The sequence below is a fragment of the Dendrobates tinctorius genome, unplaced genomic scaffold (genome assembly GCF_039654945.1).
Source record: "Dendrobates tinctorius isolate UK_male_01 unplaced genomic scaffold, ASM3965494v1 ptg000029l, whole genome shotgun sequence".
NCBI classification, from domain to species: Eukaryota; Metazoa; Chordata; class Amphibia; order Anura; family Dendrobatidae; genus Dendrobates; species Dendrobates tinctorius.
Genome location: NW_027361697.1, coordinates 39929585 through 39947945, shown reverse-complemented (window position 1 = coordinate 39947945; position 18361 = coordinate 39929585). Strand labels below are relative to the sequence as shown.

At 44.8% G+C, this 18361-nt stretch overlaps 1 protein-coding gene across 4 annotated transcripts in view; it reads right to left on the bottom strand.

Moving 5' to 3' along the window:
- The window catches only part of AGL (amylo-alpha-1,6-glucosidase and 4-alpha-glucanotransferase), a 114790-nt gene that overhangs the window by 71696 nt on the left and 24733 nt on the right, over positions 1-18361 (bottom strand). For 3 of the 4 annotated variants that reach the window (XM_073571627.1, XM_073571628.1, XM_073571625.1), the window contains one exon: positions 14598-14747. In XM_073571627.1, coding sequence (XP_073427728.1) covers positions 14598-14679 — 82 coding nt within the window. In that variant the 5' untranslated portion in view covers positions 14680-14747. Of the gene's footprint in view, positions 1-14597; positions 14748-15079; positions 15227-18361 lie in introns of those variants that run through there. The other variant, XM_073571626.1, reaches the window with a different exon arrangement.

Below are 18361 nucleotides of genomic sequence, written 5' to 3'. Positions count from 1 at the left end.
TGTACAGGTGCTTCTCATGAAATCAGAATATCATCAAAAAGTTATGTTATTTCAGGTCTTCAAAACAAAAAGTGAAACTTATATTATATAGAATCACGTGAAATAGATCACTCTGTAATAACCCTATATAATATATGAGTTTCACTTTTTGTATTGAAGAACTGATGATATTCTAATTTTGTGAGACGCACCTGTAATGTTTAACACAAATGAAAATCCGCCCGCCCTTCAGCGGCAGCACCTCCACGACATCTCTGCTTGCTGAGACATTCGCTTCCACCAGGTTATTATGAAACAAGTGTATGACACCAAAAGGTCACCTCCAGGCCCCATTCCAACCTGGTTCATGAAATGACCGCTAATATTAGCCTGCCCTGCAAGATTATAAGTCATCGGTGTCTTGTTTCTAAGGGCGATGACACCAGGGGAATATTTGTCTTAAATTAACTTGGCCTTTCACCAACAAAGAGGTCGGTCGTCATGAAGCCTGGGATAAGGTTAGATATGTGCTGTACAGGCCTCATACAGGATGGAGGTTCAACTCACGATGACAAGAAAAGCGTACTCCGAAATCAGAAATTCTACCTGTCCGTCCTTCTAAAAATATGAAACGGGCAGCATTTCTATAGACTCCTGGTGATAAGGTCATAATTTATTACTTGTCAAAATATTCAACATTCTTGTTCCAAAAATGAGCCTTCTCATATGAGACAGGCTTAATTTTGGGGCTGACTTAACTTTTTGTTGATATATATTGATGTTCGGTGGACCAAGGATTCACACAAGCTACAGATATTTTGCTTATTGCTGCTTTATCTTGTGTTTTTGTCTGTTTATCTATGTCTTGTATACACTGTATGAATTTCACATATCTACATTATATATTTTAGGCTATGTTCACACACGTTGTAGGACGACAGTTTACCATATAAGCTGAGAAGAGCTCCAAACTTATTTTTCAGGCCCTGTATAGCGGTATTATTCAGTCACTATTTGCAGTTATTGAAAAGCAATTTGATTCGGCACCGTTGTATTATTTGGACACTGTGTGATAGTATTATTTTGAAAAATTGAAAGCATATTTTATGATTATCTTTAGATTTATGGGTCGCCAAAAAAAAAAATATTATTTGTGGATGCTATCTGGCAGGGCCTACATCTAGAACATAATACGGCCCCTGTATATTGCTTCTAGTGTGGCAGAAGAATATGTTGGCTTCATAGGTTATATAGTAATCTATAAGATAAGAGATAATGGACTGAATGCTGAAGGTTCCTCAACAATTCTGAGACGTGAACTCTAAAACCCAAGAACTGGGCTTTGCAGAACTTCATCTTGAACTTAGGGTACTTTCGTATGGCGTATTGGCGTCCGTTCGTTGGTCCCATCGGGGCTTATGTCCAAGCCCCAGGTGCCAAACACATTCCTTATCAGTATGACTTTAGAGTGTGAATAAGGAGAACCCGGAGGAAACCCACACATACAAGGGAAGAACATACAAACTCCTTGCAGATGTTGTCTTTGGTGGGATTTGAACCCAGGACCCCAGCGCTGCAAAGATGCAGTGCTGACCACTGAGCCATCGTGCTGCTCTATCTCCACTCCATTCATTATATATAGGATTGCCAGAAATAGCTGAGCGCTCTCATGGCTTTCTATTCACTTCTTATAAATAATGAATGGAGCTGAGGTTGCGCAAAAGCACCTCTACTCTATTCAACATAGAGCTCTGCAGAGCCTGGTTCTAGAGTTACAAAGCGACCTGGTCGGGATTTCTTGGGACCTCCAAAACTTAGTTCGGTATCCCCTAGCCTTTGGTCCAACCTTAGTTGGCCATACACACTAGACAAATGTTGGTTGACCCAAGCCAATAGACAAGAGCCCTCAATGCAAGTTACATAGCCGTGGCTCGATCAATGGTTTGGCCGATCTCTCCAGGCTCTCCAAAACACAAAAGCGCTCTTCTGCCTAGACTCCTCTGGTGGCGGCTTATCATAGAGACAACACAGGGATCAGCAGTCCGAAATCAGACACGACAGACCTTTCATTCCCTAAGGAACCTCATACACATTAGTCTGTCGTCTGAAGCTGTTGCATCGGCAGGTTTAATGTGCATGGGATATGACGGTCCATTTGTGAATGTACATATCTGTACACTATCAGGGATGGCTAAATCAAAATCTCGTGCAGCAGGAGAACTCTAAGGCTGTGTTCACACACAGCGTTTTTTTAGCGGTTTTTACCGCGGTTTTCACTATAAACCCGCTAAAAATAAGCTTCCCAGTCATTTCTATGCATTTTGCACTTTTTGTGCACATTGATGCGTTTTTTTTTACCATGGAAAAACCGCATCGCGGTAAAAACCGCAGCATGCACATTAATTTTGCGGATTTTTCCGCGGTTTAGGCTTCTTCCATGCGGTTTGAAACCGCTGCGGAAAAAACCGCATCAAAAACGCATCAAAACCGCGCAAAAACCGCCGCAGAAAAATAGGTGCGTTTTCTGGGAAGGGATTCAGGTTTTTGAGCAGAAATTTTCTGCAACGTGTGCACTTAGCCTAAAAGGTCAGGCTTACACATCCAAAAATTCCTGCTGCAGAACTGGGAAATTTGTAAGAAAATCTGTACGGTAATAATAATATAATAATAACTTTATTTCTATAGCGCTGACATCATCCGCAGCTCTTTACATTTCAGAGGGGACTTGTACGGACGATAGACATTACAGCATAACAATCACATAGATCATAACAGATACCAAGAGGAATGAGGGCCCTGCTCGCAACAATCTATGAGGAAAAAAGGGAGACACGAAAGGTGGGTGGTAACAGTTGCCTTCATTGTTCGGACCAGCCATAATGTTAAGTGTGTAACAGTACAGACACAGAGGGCTAATAGATGCATAAAGCATGTGGGAATATGATGCGGGGAATCTGGTTATGGTAAAACTTTTGACTGTGCCACACAGGGATAGATTAGGTTAATGTTGAGACGGTAGGCCAGTCTGAATAAATGCGTTTTTAGGGAACGCTTAAAATTGTAGGGATTGGGGACTAATCGTATTGACCTGGGAAGTGCATTCCAAAGAATTGGCGCAGCATGTGTAAAGTCTTGGAGACGGGAGTGGGAGGTTCTGATTATTGAGGATGCTAACCTCAGGTGATCAGCAGAATGGAGGGCACGGGTAGGGTGGTAGACTGAGACGAGGGAGGAGATGTAGGGTGGTGCTCAGCTGTGGAGTGTTTTGTGGGTGAGGGTAATAAGTTTGTACTGGATTCTGGGTAGCCAGTGTAATGACTGGCACAAGATAGAGTCATCGGTGTAACGATTGGCGAGGAATATGATCCTGGCTGCAGCATTCAAGACAGACTGGAGGGGGGAGAGTTTGGTAAGAGGGAGACCGATTAGAAGAGAGTTACAATAGTCGAGACGAGAATGAATAAGAGAAACAGTAAGAGTTTTTGCGGAATCAAATGTAAGAAAAGGTTGAATTCTAGAAATGTTTTTGAGGTGCAGATAACAAGAGCGAACCAGTGATCGGATGTGGGGGGGCTAATGAAAGCTTGGAGTCAAGTATGACCCCAAGACAGCGGGCATGTTGCTGGGGAGTAATAGTGGAGCCACACACAGAAATGGCAATGTCGGGCATAGGTACATTAGTAGAGGGAGGAAACACAAGGAGTTCAGTCTTTGACAGGTTCAGTTTCATATATAGTGAGGACATGATGTTAGACACAGCGGTAAGACAATCACTGGTGTTTTCTAGAAAGGCTGGCGTGATGTCAGGAGAAGAAGCGTATAATTGGGTGTCATCGGCATAGAGATGGTACTGGAAACCAAATCTGATTGTTTGACCAATAGGGGCAGTGTACAAAGAGAAGAGGAGGGGGCCTAGGACTGATCCTTGAGGAACCCCAACAGTAAGGGGAAGATGTGGGGAGGAGGAGCCAGCAAAAGATACAGTAAAGGAGCGGTCAGAGAGATAGGAGGAAAACCAGGAGAGAACGGTGTCCTTGATGCTGATGGAGTGGAACTTAGTGAGGAGGAGCTGATGATCCACAGTGTCGAATGCTGCAGAGAGATCCAAGAGAATCAGCATGGAGTAATGACCATTAGATTTAGCTGTTAGTAGAACATTAGAGACTTTAGAGAGGGAAGTTTCAGTAGAGTGTAAAGAGCGGAAACCGGATTGGAGAGGGTCAAGGCGAGAGTTATCAGAGAGATAGCGGATAAGACGGGACTGAACCTGGTGTTCCAGGAGTTTAGAGATGAAGGGAAGATTAGAGACAGGTCTATAGTTAGCGGCACAGTTTTGGTCGAGAGATGTTTTTTTAAGTAGTGGATGTATGATGGCATGCTTAAATGAGGAGGGAAAGATACCAGAAGAGAGAGAGAGGTTAAATATTTTTGTCAGGTAGGCGATGACAGAAGGGGAAAGTGACTGGAGGAGATGTGACGGAATTGGGTCACTGGCGCAAGTGGTTGGGCGAGAAGATGCAAGGAGCCTGATTACTTCTTCTTCTGTGACTGCTTCAAAATCAGAGATTAGATGCAGTGGGGGAGGGAGGACAGTGCATGGTATGAGGTGACTGGGAGTTAATTTCCTGTTGGATGTGGTCTTTTTTTTTCTTTGAAGTAATTGGCCAGATCGTCAGCTTGAAGCTCCGTGGTTGGGGCCTGCACTCTTGGGTTGAGTAGGGAATGAAAAGTGTCAAAGAGGCGTTTAGGGTTATTGGACAGTGAGGTGATGAGGATGTTGAAATAGGATTGTTTGGAGAGGTGAAGGGCAGTGTTGTACGTTCTAAGCATGAACTTATAATGAATGAAATCTTCGTGTAGCTTGGATTTTCTCCACAGTATCTCACGGTATCTCTTACACAAGGATTTGGATGTGAATACAGTGGCATGTAAAAGTTTGGGCACTCCTGTTCAAAATTATTGTTATTGTGAACAGTTAGGCAAATTGAAGATGAAATAATCTCTAAAAGGGCTAAAGTTAAAGATGACACATTTCATTTGTATTTTAGGCAAATACATATTTTTTTACATTTTAAAAACTACAAAAAGGAAAATGGTCCGATACAAAAGTTTTGGCACCTTGCATGGTTAGTACCTAGTTGCACCCTCTTTTGCAAGCATCACAGCTTGTAAACGCTTTTTGCAGCCAGACAAGATTCTTTCAATTCTTCCAGTTCTGTGAGATTCCTGGGTCGTCTTGCATGCACTGCTATTTTGAGTTCAAGCTACAGATTTTCAATGATGTTCAGATCAGAGGATTATGAGGGCCATTGTAAAACCTTCAGCTTGTGCCTTTTGAGGTAGTCTATTGTGGATTATGAAGTTTAGGATCATTATCCATTTGTAGAAGCCATCCTCTTTTTAACTTCAGCTCTTTTACAGATGGTGTTATGTGACATTTCATTGTAACCATTCTTACTTCTACCCATGAAATATTCTCTGTGCCACTGGCTGCAACACAACTCCAAAGCATGATTGATCCATCCACATGCTTAATGGTTAGTGAGATGCTATTTTGCTGAAAAGATAGGACTTGTTTCCAAAATGCATCAGGCTTGTTTAGATGTTCTTTAGCATACTTCTGAAGCTTCATTTTAAGGTGAGGACGCCTGAGACATTTTCTTCCATGAAAGTCATATTTGTGCAGGTGTCTCTGGACAGTAGACCAATGTACCACAATTCCAGGGTTTGCTAAATCTTTCTGAAGGTCTTTTGCAGTAAAGCGAGGGCTCTGATTTGCCTTTCTAGCAATCTTACGAGCAGCTCTCACTGAAATTTTGCTTGATCTTCTAGACCTTATCTTGACCTCCACTGCTCCTGTTTACTATCATTTTATAATTACATTTGGAACTAAGGAAAGGGCAACATGAAAACGCTTTGCTATCTTCTAATAGCTTTCTCCTGCTTTGTGGGCCTCCACCATTTTCAGGGTACTAGGCAGCTGCTTAGAAGAACCCATGGCTGCTGTATTTTGGCACAAGGTTAGAGGATGCTGGCTTTTTATAAAGCATCAACTGGCCTTTCTGTCATGATCCAGGACGGGATTTCGCTTTGACCCGTCCTGGTTAGACTATGGGTTAATTGTGCTGCCTCTCTCTGGCAGAAGGAGGCTATTTAGTGCTCACTGGACCTGGGTCCGGTGTCAGTTATACTCCTGCCCTCGGCTGAGTTAAGTGACCTCTTGTATACGTGTGCCTTGTGCCTGATACCTTGCTTGCTTGTTCGGTTGTGATCTGGTTCTGTCCCTGTTACGAGTTCTGCCTGACCCTCTTGTACTGCGCTACCTCTCGTGTATGACTCTCTGCTTGTGACCCGACTTCTCTCTGCTTGTCCCCTTGGTACCACGTCGCCCTCTTGTGTATGACCTTTGGTTTTGTCTGACTACCCGTCTGTTTGTCCCTCCTGTACCTCGTTTGCCCGTACTGCTGTGACCTCTGTTTTGCCTGACTCTGAGTTGTTGTATGGTGTCCTGTCCTATCTGTAAACAGGACGCTAAGCCCCGCCCCCTTGCAGTCACATGACCATAGGTCCCGTGCTAGATTATCCAGTTTCAGTGTCCGCAGGTCCTATGCCTCTTTACCTTCCAGCACTGACCGGACCCTGACACTATTAGCCTGAAGCACGCATGGTCACCTCTGCTGACCTGCTCCACAGGTATCTATTAGCACTGCTTCTGTACTCAGGAAACACGCACTGGCTCTATGAGCAAGTGCAGTGCGGTGTCTCTGACATTATAACTGACCCATACCATTTTTTTTTCTCTGCTCCCATTCACCTGTGTGTGATGGATCCTATGCACGCTCTTTCTGAACAGGTTAAGCATCTGATGCAGATGTCTCAGAAACTCTTTGGGGAACAAAGAGTCCTGGCTCAGTCTCAGCAGCTGATCGCTGACACTGTGCAGGGGGTTCTTTCATTGGGGGCTCGGGATGTTACATTAATTTCCCCTGAGTCTCCAGTGACGTTACCAGATACCTTTTCTGGAGATAAAAATGACTTCAGAGTTTTCAAGGAGGGCTGTAAGCTTTTTTTTCCTTAAGACCACACTCTTCTGGGGATGAAAGGCAGAGAGTGGGGGTCATTATGTCTCTGTTAAGGGGAGCCCCCCAAGCTTGGGCTTTCTCCCTTCCTACCACGGCCCCTGAGCGTATGACTGTGGATGCATTTTTTGAGGCCCTGGGGCATATTTATGATGAGCCTGATCGGGTGCGTATGGCTGAGGACAGGCTGATGAATGTTTGCCAGGGGAAGCACTCAGCCGAGTGGTTTTGCTCAGAGTTCAGACGCTGGGCTGCTGAGGTCTGCTGGAACGACGCCGCCCTCCGGGGGTTGTTCCGTAGAGGCCTGTCTGAGCATCTGAAAGACGCCTTGGCTCTCCACCCCCCACCTGATGCCCTGGAGGAAGCTATGACACAGGCCGTCCGAATGGATCGCAGGTTACGGGCAAGGGGAGTGATACAAACCGAGACATCATTATTCTCCCAAGGAAGGGGAGCCAGTTCTTCATTGAAAATCACGGAGATGGAAACCGTCAACCTTAAGGAGGAAGAAAGGAGACAATGGCACGTGAGAAAATGCTGTGTTCACAGTGGCGAGTCTGGACATTGGAAAAAGGATTGCCCACCCCGGCCACTAACTAACAAGCGAATGAGCCCGGGTGATTATCGTGGAGGTCTCCCAGGCTCTCAGGTACCCTTTTCTGCATTTTCTAAAATGTCTTTTCAAGTGGAACTTTGTTGTGGGAGTGTCTCCACATCCACTTCTGCCTTCGTGGATTGCGGTTCATCATTGAACTTAATTGACTTTGACTTGGTGGCCAGGTGTAAGTTAGGGACAGTTAGGTTGGAGACTCCGATTCACCTTGTTGCTATTGACAAAACACCACTGGTTACAAATGACATTGTGTTTTGTACTGAAGAGTTTCTCCTTAAAGTGAGTTCCTTACACCAGGAACGTATTTCATGTTTTGTAATGAACAACCTGCCTGCGGGACTGGTGTTGGGGTTCCCCTGGTTACATCTGCATAATCCTGTGATTGATTGGGAATCTCGGGATATTGTTAAATGGGGTCCCTATTGCTCTGAGAAATGTCTTGTTTCTGTGTCTGTGTCGTCCGTGAGTCTAGAAGGGATTCCGGAGTGCCTGATAGATTATACAGACGTTTTCTCCGAAAAGGAGGCTGAGGTTTTACCACCACACCGCCCATTTGATTGTGCTATTGACCTGGTTCCAGGTGCTAAATTGCCCAAAGCCCGCCTGTATAACCTCTCGGGTCCGGAACGGGCTGCGATGAAGGAATATATTTCCGAGAGCCTCCGTAAGGGACATATTCGTCCATCTGTTTCTCCTGTGGCGGCAGGGTTCTTTTTTGTAAAAAAAAAAAAGACGGTGGTTTGCGCCCATGCCTCGATTTTTGGGAGTTAAATAAAATAACTGTGAGGAATACTTATCCCCTTCCACTTATTCCTGATTTATACAATCAGTTGTCCGGAGCTAAGTGGTTTTCGAAATTAGATCTACGGGGAGCGTATAACCTTATCCGAGTCAGGGATGGAGATGAGTGGAAGACCGCTTTTCTCACTACTGAAGGGATGTTTGAAAATTTGGTCATGCCCTTCGGCCTGACCAACGCTCCAGCGGTCTTCCAAAATTTCATAAATCATGTGCTCTCCGATTTGATTGGACGTTTTATGGTGGTGTATTTGGATGACATTTTAATCTACTCGCCTGATAAACAGGCTCACATTGGTCATGTTCGGGCAGTTCTCCAAAGGCTCAGGGAGAACTGTCTTTTTGCTAAACTTGAAAAATGTTTATTTTTTGTTCAGGAACTGTCCTTTCTGGGGTTCATCGTGTCTGCTGGGGGGTATCGCATGGATCCTAATAAGGTGCAGGCCATTCTCGAGTGGGTTCAACCGTGTGATTTGAAGGGTCTGCAACGTTTCCTAGGGTTCGCTAATTATTATCGGAAATTTATAAGGGGGTTCTCACAGGTGGTCAAACCCCTCACAGACATGACTCAAAAGGGGGCCGATATCAAGAATTGGTCAACTGCAGCGGTAGCGGCATTTCAGTTTTTGAAAAAATGTTTCATGTCGGCCCCGGTTCTTATTCAACCGGACCCCTCTGAACCATTTATTGTTGAGGTAGACACCTCAGAGGTGGGGGTGGGGGTGGTATTGTCCCAGGGACCCGCCACTTTGACCAATTTAAGACCTTGCGCCTTTTTCTCAAAGAAGTTCTCCCCTGCGGAGAGAAACTATGATGTGGGGAATCGGGAACTTCTGGCCGTAAAATTGGCCTTTGAAGAATGGAGGCATTTTTTGGAGGGGGCTGTTCATCCTATAACGGTAATCACGGACCATAAAAACCTAGCTTACATTGAGTCAGCTAAAAGGTTGACTCCCAGACAGGCTAGATGGTCACTTTTTTTTTCCCGATTCAACTTCTCGATCACTTTCCGACCAGGATCCAAAAATATCAGAGCGGATGCGTTGTCACGCAGTCTAGATCCGGTGTCCCCCCGGAACCTCCATCCTCCATTCTTCAGCCTGGGGTGGTGGTGGCAGAGGTTTCTAATGTGTTGGAACGGGAGATTCGAGAAGCCCAGGCTCTTGCACCTCCAGCTAAGCAGGTGGATAAACTTTATGTGCCAGCTCAGTTTCGTCTCAAGGTCCTCCAGGAGTTCCATGACTCAGTTCTGGGTGGACATCCAGGGATCTCAGCAACCCGGAAGGCCATTGCTAGAATATTCTGGTGGTCTTCTTTAGCCTCTGATGTTGGGGAGTATGTGTCTGCGTGTGAGGTTTGTGCCCATGCGAAAACTCCCCATAACCGGCCAGCAGGGGAATTGGTACCACTGCCAATTCCTGAGAGACCATGGACTCATCTGTCCATGGATTTCATCACCAACCTTCCCCCTTCCAAGGGTAATACCGTGGTCTGGGTCGTAGTGGACAGGTTTAGTAAGCAGGCACATTTTGTACCTTTGGCAGCTCTACCTAACGCGGAAACATTGTCCAGATTGTTTGTGGAGCATGTGGTGCGGTTGCATGGGGTACCCCTGAATGTGGTGTCTGATAGGGGAGTGCAATTTGTGTCCAGATTTTGGAGAGCTTTTTGTAGGAGGTTGGGCATTGGTCTGTCCTTTTCATCCGCCTACCATCCAGAGACTAATGGGCAGACTGAGCGGACCAATCAGTCTCTGGAGCAAATTCTGAGCTGTTTGACCTCAGCCCGACAGGATGATTGGTGTTCTGTGTTACCATTAGCTGAGTTTGCATTTAACAACCGCACTAACCAGTCTACGGGTACATCTCCATTTTTTTGCAATTATGGGTTTCATCCTCATTTTGGAGAATTTTCCCGCTTGAATTCTGGGTGTCCTGGGGCGGATGAGACGATCCAGCGGTTGGGGGAGGTATGGCGGGAGGTCCAGAATAACATTACGAAGGCCCAGGACAAATTTAAATTTTTTGCGGACAAAAAACGATCCGTTGGTCCAGTGTTTCAGGTCGGAGATAAGGTATGGTTATCCACCAAAAATATAAGGCTCAAGGTCCCCTCTGCGAAGCTTGGACCCAAGTTTATAGGTCCCTATGTAATTACCGAAGCAATTAACCCGGTGGCTTTTCGGTTGAGTCTTCCGCCATCTCTAAGGATCCCTAATGTTTTCCATAAGGCCCTTTTGAAACCTGTGAGGTCCGGTGGGGAGGGGTCATCATCTTCCCCGACACCGGTTTTGGTAGATGGGCAGGCTGAGTACGAGGTGGAACGAATTGTCGACTCCAGGTTGGTCCGTCGCGCCGTTTAGTATCTGATACATTGGAAGGGCTACGGTCCTGAGGAACGCTCGTGGGTTCCTGCTCGATCAGTTCATGCGGATCGGTTGATCCGAGCCTTTCACGCCAAGTACCCTGAGAGACCTGGGGGTCCGGTGGCCCCCCATTGAGAGGAGGGTACTGTCATGATCCAGGACGGGATTTCGCTTTGAACCGTCCTGGTTAGACTATGGGTTAATTGTGCTGCCTCTCTCTGGCAGAAGGAGGCTATTTAGTGCTCACTGGACCTGGGTCCGGTGTCAGTTATACTCCTGCCCTCGGCTGAGTTAAGTGACCTCTTGTATACGTGTGCCTTGTGCCTGATACCTTGCTTGCTTGTTCGGTTGTGATCTGGTTCTGTCCCTGTTACGAGTTCTGCCTGACCCTCTTGTACTGCGCTACCTCTCGTGTATGACTCTCTGCTTGTGACCTGACTTCTCTCTGCTTGTCCCCTTGGTACCACGTCGCCCTCTTGTGTATGACCTTTGGTTTTGTCTGACTACCCGTCTGTTTGTCCCTCCTGTACCTCGTTTGCCCGTACTGCTGTGACCTCTGTTTTGCCTGACTCCGAGTTGTTGTATGGTGTCCTGTCCTATCTGTAAACAGGACGCTAAGCCCCGCCCCCTTGCAGTCACATGACCATAGGTCCCGTGCTAGATTATCCAATTTCAGTGTCCGCAGGTCCTATGCCTCTTTACCTTCCAGCACTGACCGGACCCTGACACTATTAGCCTGAAGCACGCATGGTCACCTCTGCTGACCTGCTCCACAGGTATCTATTAGCACTGCTTCTGTACTCAGGACACACGCACTGGCTCTATGAGCAAGTGCAGTGCGGTGTCTCTGACACTTTCCTAATGAAGATAGTGAACAAACCATAACCCTAACAGGCTAATTAAGTTCTGAAACCTTGGTCAAAGCTATTTGAGCACACAAATCTTCAAGGGTGCCCAAACTTTTGCATTGACCCATTTCTCTTTTTTTGTAATTTTTAAATTTTGAAGAAATTTCAATTTTTTTGTCTAAAATACAAAGGAAATGTGTCATCTTTAACTTTAGACCTTTTAGAGATTATTTCATTTTCAACTTGCTTAACTGTTCACAATAAGGCTAAGTGCACACGTAGCAGAAATTTCCTGCTGAAAAACAGGACTCCCTTCCCAGAACCCGCACGTTTTTTTCTGCGCGTTTCCACCGCGATTTTTGTGCGTTTTTTTGCGGGTTTTTTTCCGTGCGGTTTCTAGACACATGGAAAAAGCCAGAAACGCGGAAAAAAACGCGAAATTAATGAGCATGCTGCGTTTTTTTACCGTGATGCGTTTTTTTCGCGGTAAAAAACGCATCAATGTGCACAAAAAGTGCTAAATGCATAGAAATGAATGGGAAGCTTCTTTTTCGCGTTTTTCCCGTGGATTTTTTGGCAAATCCGCAGGAAAAACCGCGAAAAAAACACTGTGTGTGAACACAGCCTAACAGTAATTTTGACCAGGGGTGCCCAGACTTTCACATGATACTGTAATGTGTGAATTTACTTGCCCATGTTATGGCTGTAACACCAAGACAACTTATACCACACCGTAAAATCCAAAGTACATCTTATATCAATATCATTTAATTATTATCTCAAATATACAAAATTATACTTTTTTTTATAAAGTAACTATTGCAAATGATATGTCATTCACCTCTCAATGGTTTTATGTTTTTGTACATATGACTGACATCCATGCATAATCTGCTATAACTGTAATGTGTTGTGGTCGACTGATTCAAAGCCAATCTGGTGTTATAAAAGTAAAACACAGAGCAATAGCTGGCTCTGCGGAGCCATAAATGTTAAGGCCCCACATACACATTAGACTGATATCACACGCTAATGTCGACAGGTTCGGCTGACAGTCCAATGTGTATGGGGGGGGGATAAGAATGCGGCATGTCCAATCCTTTTGCTCTCAGAGAAAAGCCACTGCTAGAGGAGTCTGTCAGCGGCTCCCTCATAGAGAACACTGAAACGCTCCTGCATATTGGCTACATGGGGGAGACAGCTGGTGCCCAAATAATCGGCAGAACCATAGGTCAACCGACAGCTAGCTGACATCTATGGGGGGCTTTAGTGGTTGTACCAGACAAGTGTACAGTAGGATGACTTAGGCTGGGTTCACATTTGCGGTTGTGTCCGCAGCGTTTCTGAGGCATACATCTGCATGCGTCGTGTTTTCCTATCTTTAACGTTGTGGACGCAGGTACATGCGTTTGTATGCATTCAACCGCGTTTGCTTATGCATGTGTCGTTTCGGGTTGTGCGGCGGGGGCGCGGCTAACGCAACATGTTGCGATTTTGGAGGCGGCAATTTGCGGCCTCCAAACACATGTGGACGCTTGCGGAAGTGATGCATCTAAACAACGCATTACAGTCTATGGAAACACATGCAAGCACACGCTTTGCGTTTGCATACTCAAGAATTTACATAAGACCCGCCCATTGGGGGTGGCTTGTGTACATTCAAAAATTCGCCGGGAAAATGGCACTTGCCAATCGTCCACATGCGTTTTTGTATGCGTTTGTGCTTGCGGACAATACGCTGCGTACTCAGCTGCAAATGTGAACCTAGCCTAATCCATTTGTTCTCTTAGCATCTCAGGTCTGTGGCCAGCTGGTTCCGGCTTGGTAAACAGGTTACTTTACCTAAACCTTCAAGATCTGGTCCAGGTGGATTACAAGCCAATTAGCACATTAGTGATTGCAAAGAGTCAGCAAAGACAGGGTGGGATAATAGAAACAAAGGAGCAGATGGGGGCTGGGATCACACCAAGATCTCCAATATCTTGGTGTCACACCATCATCCACATTGTCTTACTTCATCTTCCTATACCACATCAAGTGAGTGCAGCAGTAGGAGATAGATACATGCTATAGAGAGAGAGAGAGAGAGAGAGAGAGAGAGACATGCTATAGAGAGAGAGAGAGAGAGAGACATGCTATAGAGAGAGAGAGAGAGAGATACATGCTATAGAGAGAGAGAGATACACACACATACATACTATAGATAGGGAGATAGATAGATAATAGATAGATACAATGATGGATGGAAGGATAAATAGATAGATAATAGTTAGATAGACGATGGACAGATAGATAATAGATAGATCGATAATAGATAGCTAGATAGATAATAGATAGATAGACAGGATAGACAAGATAGATAGATAGATAGATAGATAGATAGATAGATAGATAGATAGATAGACAGACAATCTGCATTGGTTTATTTATTGTGTCAAAGGTTGGAGTCTGAGTTACATATTCTCTCCTGGATCTTCTGCAAACATAAAGGAACAGTTGTCTGCAGTGTTATATTTTGCAATTGCTTTCCACACTGTGAGTGTTGTAACAGCAGTGCGGTATTATTTTATGGCACTGTGCAACTGCCTTTTATTCTAAGTTGTCTTTTGCTGAATCCACTCGATTTATTTGAGAAGTGCTCAAAATGCAATCCCTCAACACCGATAGCATAATAATTGCCTTCTTTTTCTACAACAGTGACTTGCTGACGACACATACGCAGGGTTACAGGAACATTAGGCTTCCCCCCTCTACAGCTAAATCTGTCAGGTCCGGAGCCCACACACACCCGGACGCCCAGTGTGGATTGAGCTAATCCAATGTCAGGAAATCGCTACTTCAGCAATATACGGTATATCTCTGTAGGTCTACATAACATTAGTAATGGAGGGCCACAGTCTGTCCGGGGGTTTTACCTTGTTCGAGCCTAAAGAGTCTTTTCTCCAACTTCTCCATGTCATTTAGCATCAGTACCCGGACCTGCTTAGCGGGCTCCATTGTGGTGTCCTGGCTCTGGTGTCCTTGTCAGATCACGGGCAGGTGTGATGATAGAGTACAAGTGACCCCTGCAAAAAAAAAAAATAATTATAAAATCAAATTAAAAGCCAATAGATAGAGAAAAGTAAAACTGTGGTATGCTCCATTAAATGAGAGTACATGCTTACATTGCTGAAACCTGTCCCAGCTAAGCAATGAGAACCACAGGCAGGCCGCCCCTGTGGGAAATAACAGGGGACACCGGCCTCAGGGCTGGGATCAGTGTGGAAGGTGTGCAGCCATACACCGGAGCTGTCAGACTCCCTGTGCCCAGGGATTAGCAGAAGCACTAATAACACCATGTTGGCATGTAAACCATCCTTGCAATCCAGCAAACAATCTAAATATATATGCATCTCACCTCCTCTTCGCGGACTCCCCCTTCAAAGACCCTCTAAATGTCCCTGAGGCTCAGACAGAATGTAGGACGTGCAGAGAAGGAGAGAGTCTCAGGACAGTGCAAAGAGCAGGGACCTCCCAATGTCCTCCACATCTCAGCCCTCCTCCTCCTCCTCTGGGCCATGTACACATGCAGCGCCTGGGCCCTGCCTCCTACTACATAGACAGCTCTCACACCTCCCAGGGCAGCCATGGTGGATAGTCACTGATACTATCCATAGCATGTAGTATACAGAAAAGTAATAATAGGTGTGCCAAGCTAATCACAAGAACACATCAGCCCCCCACCAGTGTTAGCTGCCCTCCAGAAAGCAACACACTGTGTGATACCAGTGCTGTGTTCTGGGCGAAAAACAATCATTCTCCTGCTCCAATATTTACTATGATTGTTTGATAATACAGCAGCGATGAGCTAACCTCAATCACACTTGTGTATAGTCACACACAGTGCCTGGAGTGGGTTTCGACCCCCCCAAAATTGCAGAAAAATCTATTGTGACAAAATAATGTATTTTTCCCCAAAACTTGTAGAAACTGCAGCCCTCAAAAAAACTTTGCAGGAGCAATGCGTGAACGCACTCTAAAGACACAAATGACATCACTGATTGTTCCTATTTTTGAACATTTTTTTTTGTATTATGGCCTGTTCACGCGTCCTTTTTTATATTTTCATGGTTTCTGAAATGTCATGCACATGCTGTTTATTTTTTTTCTTGCGGATATTAAGTAGTGTCATATCTGCAGCATGTCAATTCTTTCAGAGTTTTCACAGTGGTTTTCAGCCATTCAAATGACTGGGAAATGCACATAAAAAAAACACATAAAAAGGCAAAAAAATGTGGCAAAATGATAATTTTTTATGCATTGTTTTTCCTGGGAAGAGACATGTTTTTGATACAGGAATGTCTGCAGCAAATACTTCACATCTGCACAAACCCTTAGGGTATGTGTATGTGCCCACGATCCGGAGATGCTGCGGTTTTGACGCTGCGTATTTATGCAGCCTGAAACCCGCGGCGGCCAGATGTTACAGCATAGTGGATGGGATTTCATGTGCGTCTGTGGATCACCTGCGGACACTGACATGTGGCACGTCTATCAAGACCGCAGTATGTTAATTTCTCATGCGGAGATGCTAGTCTCCACATGAGAAATTACATCAATAGAAATTTATTGAATGCAGTAATCTGCACAGTTCAGTGAACACATGCGGATTTACCTGCGTTCAATAGACGACAGAGCTTTGCATGCACCGAACATGCGCTGCTTCCAAAGCTCTGCCAGTTTCGGATCATGGGCACTCAGCTTTAGGGTATGTGCGCACGTTGAGTATTTGCTTCCAGAAATTTCTGCAAGGTTTCGGCATCTCTTGGCAGCAAAAACACGCATTTTAGCGTTTTAGGTGTTTTGTATGCATTTTCTGTACGAGTTTTGCATCTGTTTTTGTAACAGCAATGAAGGCTTTTTTTCGCATCAGGGTAATGAGATTAGGGCTTGGTGTCAGCAGCTGTTGCTGACAACAAGTCCTAGGTTTAGTAATGAAGAGGCATAAGCCAGACACCCTCATTACTAAACCAGTAAGTAAAGACTTAAATAAACACACACATTGTCACCAGCCTATGTAAGAGCATTAACAGAATGAACCTACATAGGCTGTAACCAAACAGCAGCTGGCAGCAATCAGTGTAAAATGGAGTGAGCTCCCGTATTATTTTCATAACCAAAGAGAAAGCCGACAACAGAGTGCTGATGTTAATATTCTGGGAATGAGTCAGTAGCCATAAAGATTCCCAGGTTATTAATAGCAGCTGACAGCTGTTTGCTTAGCCTTTGCTGGCTAGTTTAAAGGAGGACTCCAGAAAAAAATTGATGTAGGAAAATCTAACCAGCAAAGACTAGGCAGACAGCTGCAGGCTGATATTAATAGCCTAGGAAGGGGCCATGGATATTGGCACTAAGCCTTGCTCTTCCCACTTGCTTTGGTGAATTGGCAAGTGGAGTGAAAGTTGAGCGGGGTTGATGTCACCTTTGTATTGTCAGGTGACATCAAGCCCAGAGGTTAACAATGGAGAGGCATCTATAAGATTACAAACTCCATAGTGATATAAAAAAACACACACTCAGAATAAATTCCTTTAATTTAAATAATGACAGACTCCTTTATTGAATATAAATTAAACCATACTCATGACATCGCCCATTCCACTAAAGCCAATGTCTTCTGTAAATTAATTAAAATAATGAACAATAATATTCCTCACCTGTCCGCTGAGAAGTGACTCCTTTCAAAGACAGCCAGCTACACACTGACACAGGAGCGTGTAACCACTCCTGCAGTGTGCAGCGCTGAGCTGCAGTGAGAAAGTTCTCACACAGCGGTGGTGCTGTGAGATCACCGGAGTTCATAAGCTGATGAACTCATGTGACTTCTCTCAGGGCAGCTCAGCACTGTACACTGCGGGAGCCATGATCATCCTGTCAGTGTATAACCGGCGGTTGGTTAGAGCAGTCACATCTCCCAATGTGACTGTTCTACAAGTGAGATTGCCGGATTATCTGGACTACGGCAGACAGGAAAGTATATGGCTGTTTATTATTTTTGATTGTTTACAGGAAACATGGGCATCGGGGATTGAGCGTTAGGTGAGAATAATGATTTTTTTTAATATGTATTTAATTATTTTACATGTTTTATTTATTTTTATTTTAAGTTTGAGCACAGGTGTTGGCTGACGAGAGACTACTTCTCCCATCAGTGGCGCCTGCTATCACTGTTATCAGTGGCAAGAAACATAGCCTGATTGGAGTAGTAGTTTCTTATCAGCCGACAACTGTGACCTGCGGTAAGCTTTTTACTGCGGGTCACAGTATCTCTGTGGGGGTTACAGTGACATCTGACAGCATGACCTCGCAGCGCTCTGACGGCGGTAACGTTACCGCCGATCAGAACTGCCGTGCCGATGTTTCTCGAGCTGTCACGCAGATCACAGCGTGGGAAACACCATAGGAAGTCCGTAAAAACTTGTAAAAACTTGGCAAATCCGCAAACATTTTTATACCTGCGTTTTTGCTGTGGGTTTGATTGACTCAATTGAAGTCAATGGGTAAAACTCGCTAAAAATCCGAACAATTGACATGCTGCAGAAAAAAACACCCTGCAAATACTCAAAGGAAAATTATTGCTCATGTGCACAGCACTTCAGGATTCTCATTGAATTAGCTAGCATAAGGATTCTCTAGCCTT